The sequence below is a fragment of the Myotis davidii genome, unplaced genomic scaffold (assembly GCF_000327345.1).
Source record: "Myotis davidii unplaced genomic scaffold, ASM32734v1 scaffold1477, whole genome shotgun sequence".
In the NCBI taxonomy this organism is placed as follows: domain Eukaryota; kingdom Metazoa; phylum Chordata; class Mammalia; order Chiroptera; family Vespertilionidae; genus Myotis; species Myotis davidii.
The window spans coordinates 714,376-723,260 of NW_006288182.1; the positions used below are offsets into that span (position 1 = coordinate 714,376).

Consider the following 8,885-nt stretch of genomic DNA (forward strand, 5'->3'; position numbering starts at 1 on the left):
ATATATAGAATAGAAGTGGAGAAAAACAGTACCACCTGATAGGATTGCTGTGATGCTTAAAGAGATAACAAAAATAAAGAGCTGAGCACAGTGCCTAACATATAGCTAACATCTACTATGTGCTCATATGACTGTTTTTACTAATAAATAAACAAATAAAAGATATGAACAAGAAGAAGAGATGAAGATATTAGCACCACAGCTAGAAACGTTCAAGGCATAGAAGAGCTGTGGCCCAGATGTATACTGTTCTCTGGGGTTAGATCTGGTTACAGCCTAGAAAGAGGATATATACCAAAACAAAGAGAGAATCATTGGCAAAAACACACAAAAAAACCCTCCTAACAGAACAATGCAGGGAAAAAAGATAAAGAGAAAAGTAAACACAAATGGTGAATAAATATATGGAATTGTATTCATCTTTATCATGAAAGAAATTGAAATTAAGATTTCATCTTTCAGCTTGGCAAAGTCTTAACGGTAAATTACAGGAGAAAAACAGAGGAGGAACCCTCAGTAAGGGGAAAATGAGACAGTGCAGGCAAGGGTACAGGAAAATGAGTGTCATACACTCTTAGCAGGACTATAATTTGATACTATTTTTTTTTTTAGGGAAGGGGGGGAGTGGGATACAACTATTAAAAATTCAAAATGTGTTTATCCTTTAAACTCACAATTCCACTTCTAGGAATATATCCTACACAATAGTACAAAGGTATATGTATAAGACTATTTTATATAGCATTGTTCATAAAAGCAGGGAAAACTAGAAACCTAAATGTCCATCGATGGGATTATTTAATAAATTATGGTGTACCCAAATGTGATAAATAACATAATCACCCATCCATTGATCCAACAAATAGTTATAGAGCAGCGACTATGGGGTCAGGCATTACTGTAAAGGCTAGGGATTTGACAGTGAACGACACAGTCACAAATTCCTCCCCAAAGAGTGTATATTACAGGGGGAACAAATAACAAACAAAACAAAAAGTGGATAATCAGTGCAAGGAAAACTCATTGCTAGAGAAGGGAAATGGGTAATGGGGGCGGGGGGGGAGGCGTGGCGGGGTAGGGATTAAGGTTTTAGATTGGCCAGCTGAGGGCATCACTGGCAAGGTGGCATTTAGGTAAAAACTGCAAGAGGGTGAGCCATGAAGAGATCTGGCAGAAGAAATAGCCCTGAGGCAAAGTGAGATGAATGAGAATGTCCTGATATGGAAAGATAGATAGGACTGTTCAGAAAGCAAAATGTAGAACAAAATATATTGCATGATTTCATTCATGCTTTAAGAAACAAGGATACACATATGAGCCCATGTGCTTGCACGGGCATAAACATTTTCTTGTATATAACAGTAGTTACCTCTGGTAGATGAGACTTTTCACTTTAATATTTCCCTTGCTGTATGTTTTGAAAAAAAAATAGTTTTAGCCATGAACAAATATTAATTTTGTATAAAAATAACTAATTCAAAAAGTCAAACAGAAATTATATAACATGAATGTATTAAGGACTCTCATTTCATTTCTTCCAATCTTAAAAAGTTAATCAGCAAGGTGAGCATAATCAGAGATGAAGACCTCTTTGGTTTATAAACCCCAATTCCAGTAGTAACCATTTCAGGACAGGTGACAGACCATTTTCAGAAAGTGGGTTTGTGTTTCAGGAGGCTCAGAGAGCAGGCAGGAATTGCTCTGTAACTCCCTTCTATGTAGTCTAGTCAATGACCATAAAAAGCTGTGAAAGAATCCACTGCCTGGATTACTGTCTGTGCTCATCATGAAAGTATGTGCTGCTTTAATATGCTGAAGATCTTTCTTCTACCCCAGGGTCTGCAAAAGGCAAAGCATTCCTACAGCAGGGAAAACCTCTGAGGCGGGGAATGTGCTTGAGATCACTCAGATGCCTGAACTGCTCCAAGGAAAAGAACAAACATACCTTTTAAACTCCCGAATTAAAGGATCCACAAAAGGTCTAGAACAAGAACAATGACTCTCAATAGTGGGGGTGGCAGAGGAGTGGTGACATGAATGCCTGCCCTCTCCCTCCTGTCTCCTCAGTTGTAATAATTGCCAAAATGAGCCATTGTTACTGATAGAAACAGACCAAGTAAAATGCAGTAGAAAAATAGAATGAGAATAGAGCTAGAACATTTTTCCTACTCTTAGGGCCTGATGTTTCAAGAATCAGAATTAGGGTCTTAATGATATGTGTAAGAAAAATAAAGCTACATTTATTGATCCAGGTCAAGCCCACCCAACAAAATCCCAAATTAAACCCCAAATCGAACAAATTTAAGTACATGAGCTGCTACAAGCCACCTCTCTCTCATTCAACTCTCCTCCAAGCCTAGTTCATCATATTAAATGGTCCCAATTCATCATATACTAGTAAGGGGAACCATATACAGGGATAGACTCCCCATATCAGTCTCGCTGTTAACACTAATACTAGTATTCATGCCACTAAAAGTGACATCAAGTCAGAAAATATCAATTTCTTAAGAACCCCTTTTACTCATTTTAAAATATACTAGTATATTTTTGTATTGATTTCAGAGAGGAAGGGAGAGTGAAAGAGAGATAGAAACATCAATGATGAGAGAGAATCATTGATCAGCTGCCTCCTGCATGCCCCACACTGGGGATCAAGCCCACAACCAGGACATGTGCCCAGAATGGGAATTGAATTGTGACCTTGTTCATAGGTCGACGCTCAACCATGGGGCCATGCTGGCCGAGCAAGAATCTCTGTCCTAATCTTAATCTTACCACCCACTTGCCTATTTAGTAGTTTATTGCTACAATTAAATGTTCTCTTTTCTGTAACAGCAGCCTCTCATTCTCCATAGGATCTTTTCCATAGCAAAAAAGATGCTCTAAAACAGTGGTTCTCAACCTTGACTGCACATTAGAATCACCTGGGAATCTTTTTAAAATCCTGATTTCTGGGCCTCATCCTCTGGAAATTCTGGTTATGGGATGGGGCCACAACATTAATAACAAAGAAACAGAATTTCCAGGGAATGAGGCCCAGAAATCAGGATTTTAAAAAGATTCCCAGGTGATTCTAATATGCAGCCAAGGCTGAGAACCACTGCTCTAGAATCTCCCATCTTAAAACACACACCACATTTTTATACAATCCTTATCCCCCTTCAATTACTTCCTCATTTTTCCACTTTACTTCTTATCCAAACTTCTACAAAGAGTTGTCTATGCCAGGTCTAGGCAAACTGTGTTAGTGGGTCAAATCCAGATTACCATCTGTTTTTATACATAAAGTTTCATTGAAACACAACCATACCCTTTCATTCATGTACTGTCTATGGCTGTTTTCACACTACAAAACAGAGGTTGTAACACAGATCAAATGGCCTGCAAAGCCAAAAATATTTACTATGTGGTTCTTTACAAAAACCCTGATGACAGTATACTCACTTTCTTACTGCCCATTCACCATTCAACCCACTCTAATCAAGTATTTCTTTAATCCTGCTATGAAATTGCTTAACAAAATCACCATCATGTTACCAAACCCAAATCCTCACCCATCTGATGCAGCTGGCTCCTCTCTGCAAACACTGACCTCTTTTGACTCACGGCCCCACTCTCGCGTGGACTTCTTTCTGCCTCTGGAACTTTCCTTCAAAGTCTCCTTTGCTGGCCCTCCTTCCACTAACCAACCTCAGGGCTCAGTCCTGGGCTCCTTTTCTCATTCTATAGTCTCATTATCAAAGATTCTTGATCCTTTTATGTGCTACGGACCCTTCTGGCATCTGATGAAACCTACAGATTCCTCCTCAGAATCTTTTTAAAAATGTAACTAATTTAAAAAAAAATACAAAGAATTACAAAAGAAGCCAATTCTACTGAAATATCATTTTCAAAATATGAAAAATTCTGATGTGTGCTTTCTTACTAATGTGCTTTTTTAATGCATTTATTAATGTATTATTACCGCATTAAAAAGAGGATCTTGTCACAGATTTAATAACTGTACTATAATTATGAGGTAGTAATACGTGTAAATACCACCTTGAGATATCAGTAAAAATTATAATATATGAAAATATCTTGATTTCTATTGGTGACAAAATTACAAACACAGGCATATCTCATTTTAGTGTGCTTCACAGAGGCAAGACCCTCCACCAGCAAAAAGATTATAACTGGCTGAAGGCTCTGATGATGGCTAGCAATTTTAGCAATAAAATATTTTTAAATTAAGGTATGTACACTGTGTTTTTTAGGCATAAGGCTATTGCACACTTAATAGACCAGAGTATATTATAAACAGAACTTTTATATGCACTGGAAAATAAAAAAATTGATGTGACTCACTTTATTGCATGATTTGCTTTATTGTAGTGGTCTGAAATTGAACCCACAATATCTTCGAGGTATGCCTATATTATTAATACTACTGTCATTTGAGGCCTATATTCAAAATTGAGGGAAATGCTAAATTTCAGTTAGAGGTTAGTAAAAATAAGAAAAGTTTTTACCAACCAAGTTCATGGGCACCAAGTTCTAGCTCTGAATCCCTGTGGGGTTCCTGGCCCCAGATTAACAACATCTGTGCTAGAAGGTCTCAGTGGTTCTCATGGCTTCAGAACCATAGTGTGCTGAGGCCTCCTGCATTTGTATTCCCAACTTAGACTTCTCTGAGTTCAGACTGGTACATTCAACTTCCTACTGGACATCTCTACTTGGATATCTCATAGGCATCTCAAATTTAACATCTTAATATGTCAAAGAAAGCCCAGGCCTGGATGGTTGTGACTCAGTGGTTGAGTGTCAACCCAGGAACCAAGAGGTCACTGGATAGATTTCCAGTCAGGGTGCATGCCCGGTTGCGGGCTCTATCCCCAGTGGGGGTCAGCCGATATGTTTCTCTCTATATATCCCTCTTCCTTCCTCTCTAAAATCAATAAAAACATATTTTTAAAAAAAAAAGAAAGAAAACCCAGACCTGAACTCTTTTCAACACCATTCTTCCCATTTCAGTAAATAGACCCCACATCCTAAATTACAAAAGGAAGAAAGCTGAGGTCAATCTTCATACCATCGTCTTTCTCAAACTATAAGTAAGTCCCATGAACTCTACCTCCAGTGTACCAAATCCATGCCCCTTCAAGCCACCAGTCCCACTCCTGAATGGCTCTGTTTCCTGACTAATCACCTGTGTTCTCTCATACTCCACCATTCACCACATAGCAGCCAAAATTTATATTTTTAAAATATAAGATTAGGTCACAACCTCACTTAAAACATTTCAATGGCTTTCTATTGCTCTCAAGATAAAACACAAACCTATAAGGGTCTACAAGATCTGGTCCTGCCTGCCTCTCTGACCTCATCTGGAGCCATCCTTCTTCCTCTCTTGCTACCCTCCAAACACCATGACCAGCTCTATTGTATCCTTCAAGTCTCAGTTTAAATCTCATCTTCTCAGACAGACTATACCCTGACTACCCTATTTAATTAGATATTGCTTATTCTCAGTCACAGCACTCTCTCTGTTGCTTTCATAGCATTTTCCTCATTTTGTGTCTATATAGTTATTTGCTTACCTCTTTTTTAAAAAATATATTTTTTATTGATTTAACAGAGAGGAAGGGAGAGTGATAGAGAGTTAGAAACATCAATGAGAGAGAAACATCCATCAGCTGCCTCCTGCACACCCCCTACTGGGGATGTGCCCGCAACCAAGGTACATGCCCTTGACTGGAATCAAACCTGGGACCCTTCAGTCCCCAGGCCGATGCTCTATCCACTGTGCCAAACCGGTCAGGGCTGCTTACCTCTTTATTGTCTTCTCCCATACTAAAAAGGTATACCCATAGGGGTAGGGGCCATTTTATCTACTAAGTATCCAGGTACTAGCACAGTGCCAAGTATATATTAGGTATACACAATATATATTTGTTGAATGAATATGGTCCTTGCCCTCAAAGCACTTCCTATGTCAGGAAACAGAACTCACAAGGCCCTTCAGAAAACATCCTCAGGTGAGGATTAACAAAACAAACAAACAAAAACCAAAACAACAGAACATGGCCTAAAGGAAAAACAAAAGGCACAGAACCTACAGTGAGTTTTGTCTCTCCAAACTGTGGAACAAAGCATATCCCTAAACCCTGAGCTTGTTTCCTCATTTGTAAAATGGGAGGAGAATGTACACTACTAAATGCACACAGAACTGTGAAGGTCAAATGAAATAATGCAGGTTAAATACTCTATGAACTAGTAAGAGCCATACAAATACACTGGTATTATCAAAGGCCCTGGTATTATCAAAGAAGAAGACTAGGAATTATATATGAGACCCTTTAACTTTATTCCCTTCCTAAATGACATATCATTGTGACTGGGAATTTAGGAGTTATTCCTTGTTAGTTGCACAGAATTTCTTTTATTTATGCTACCTACCCTACTTAAGATGCTAAGCAACTAAAGGGAGCCACACAACTGTAGGTAGTCAATACTTATTTGATGATTTGCATCATATAAGTTAAAAAAAAAAAGGTAAGAAAAAAACTTTTTCCTGAATCACTCAATTTGCTACAAAATAAATAGAGGTGAGGAATTCTGACTCTGCAAAACCTCAACATTAATCCTATGATTAATAGAGAGAGGAAAAACATTCGTCAAAACAAAACAGGTACAGTTTAACCACCAACTCCCTTGACTAACAGCTGGGCCATGTGGGCACAGGCCAAAGAATTAGTCTCTTACTCATGAAATTACTGAGTCATGATAATAACACTTTAAGTACTCATGTCTTTGAATGTCAAGGACAGCCAATATGTAGGTAGGAGCTACCAGCAGAAATGATTAATGCTAATGATGACATAAAGTTCTCTAGTTTTAGCAATTCTGAACAAATAAATGAGCACAAAAGCAGGATGAGTGAGGCATCAGTCACCGGAAAAAGAAACTGGAGGTGTCTTACGTCATATACTTGTTATAGAGAATGTAGGCATGTTCAATGTTGCCTTCCTCGGAGTAAATGGATGCCATTCGGATCATCTCGACTCCAGAGCGGAAGTACCGACGGGGTGGGATGTCTTCATTTATCTCCACTGAGCTACCCATTTGGGAGAGAGCCCTCACCCGATCTTCGGGAGCGAGGCTCCTATCTCCATGGTCACACATCATTACCAAGAAGCTCTGAGACAGAAAGGAGAAAAAGGGTGGCATCAATAGCATGGCCCATATCATCCCAGCACAACCCAGCACACAGTGTGTTTATTCCACAAACCTCTACCTTATGAAGACATTCAGAGAAAAACACCATATGCTATGGCTCATATCAAATAAGGTCTCATTCCCACAAGAGGGTTGAGACCCTCAAGGAAGCCTCTATCACAATGATGAGAAGATGGGCAGATTCAACATCCCAGTTCCTGTGCCATCATTAGGTGGTACAAGGAGTATAACTGTAATGGGCCATAGGGGATTCAGCTCTACCCTTCATACTAATGACTCGGTCACTAAGTGGCCCTGTCCTCAGCACCCTAACGGGAGGGGCAGCATCTTATGTTTTTGGCATTATTTCTCCTCCCAGCTCCCTACTCCCATCTACCCTGGTACCTGGCAGAGTACACTTAGGGAACTTCCATGATGTTAACTGACTTCAAGCCTGATTATTTTTATTCGGCCTGAGAATAACTGACATGTCCCCGTGGTGTGCTTTTTCATATTTGAGCACAAGGTTAGCTAGGGAAACTGGTCTGGGGATGAATGCTCACAATCCTAACTTTGCTCACCAAACCACTATTCCAGTCAATCTACATCATTCCTCATATTCAGGGAAAGGAATTTAGGTCTTGAAAAGAATTTATTCAAATCTATCTTCAAAGACTAAGCACTCTTTGAATAACAAAAGGGCACAAGGTTAACTTGGACGCAAAAACACCTGGGCGTTTTCCCTCCCTGGGTCTCAAACTGCGGTTAACTCTACAATCTTTCTAGGCCGCTGTGAGAATCAGATCCCAGCTTCCAACCGGATGTCACTCTACATCATCTCCAAAAAGAACCGGGGTACTTGATACACATTGAATTACAGCCCATCCTAACCAGCTGCTGAATATACTACAAGCTATAGCAGAATGCCTTTTTGGAATTCAAGGCCCTGTGCCAATTGGCCCCATTTGTCTTTTCAATCTCAAACCTTAGCCCTGCCCAAAGGAGACCACTGGCTTCAGTCGGGATCCTCACCTGCCCAGAAATCCTCACATCCCAGTTTCCTTTCCCACTCCCAGCCCTGCTCCTCGGAGCTCGTGCTCTCCTGGCCAATTCTCTCTCTAGGTCACATTTCCTCCATTCAGCCTCCTTTCTAACACACCCTCGCTAATCCTACGAGAGCTGTGGGGACGACCAGGGATGCAAGGCGTCCCATCTCCCACAGGCCTTCTCAGGGGCTCAGAAGCCGCCAGCAGATCTGAAAGCTCCCAACTTGCCTCCTGAGCACCCTCAGCCCAGGACCCCTCAAGCTAGGGGACGCAGAGGATGCTTGTCACGCCTCAGTACCTCTCGCGAGAGGATGTTCGAGTCGCGAATGCAGCCTCCTCTTGAGGCCAGCGAGTGGGGCCGGGAACTGCAGGGCCGAGCCACTCTCCGGAGCGGAGCTCAGCATCCGCGGGAAAATGGGGGAAGGTGTGGAAAAGGGCTGAGGAGGAAAGACAGGAGGAGGAGAAAAGCAGCCGCAGGAGTGAGCGGAGAGGGGTGGACAGGGACCGCCTGACAACTGCCTCAGGCCTCCTCCTTGAAGGCTCTCAAGCCCAAGTTGCCAACCCGGGACAAAATCATCCCAGGGCTTCGGGTCTTTGGAGTGCGAGCAGCCGCGCCACGCCGGGCCTGGCTGGGGGAGG

General features: G+C 41.1%; 1 protein-coding gene across 5 annotated transcripts in view; it reads right to left on the reverse strand.

Annotated features, from left to right (window-relative positions):
* Window positions 1–8,885, reverse strand: part of STAMBP (STAM binding protein) — a 28,325-nt gene that overhangs the window by 18,842 nt on the left and 598 nt on the right. For 3 of the 5 annotated variants that reach the window (XR_001513235.1, XM_006760031.2, XM_006760028.2), the window contains exons 1-2: window positions 8,545–8,879; window positions 6,965–7,182 (exon numbers count right to left, since the gene is read on the reverse strand). Coding sequence is in view for 4 of the 5 variants with exons in the window: in XM_006760031.2 (XP_006760094.1) it covers window positions 6,965–7,170 (206 nt within the window). In the remaining variant the exon portion in view is untranslated. Of the gene's footprint in view, window positions 1–6,964; window positions 7,183–8,544; window positions 8,880–8,885 lie in introns of those variants that run through there. The other 2 variants (XM_006760030.2, XM_006760029.2) reach the window with 1 other exon arrangement.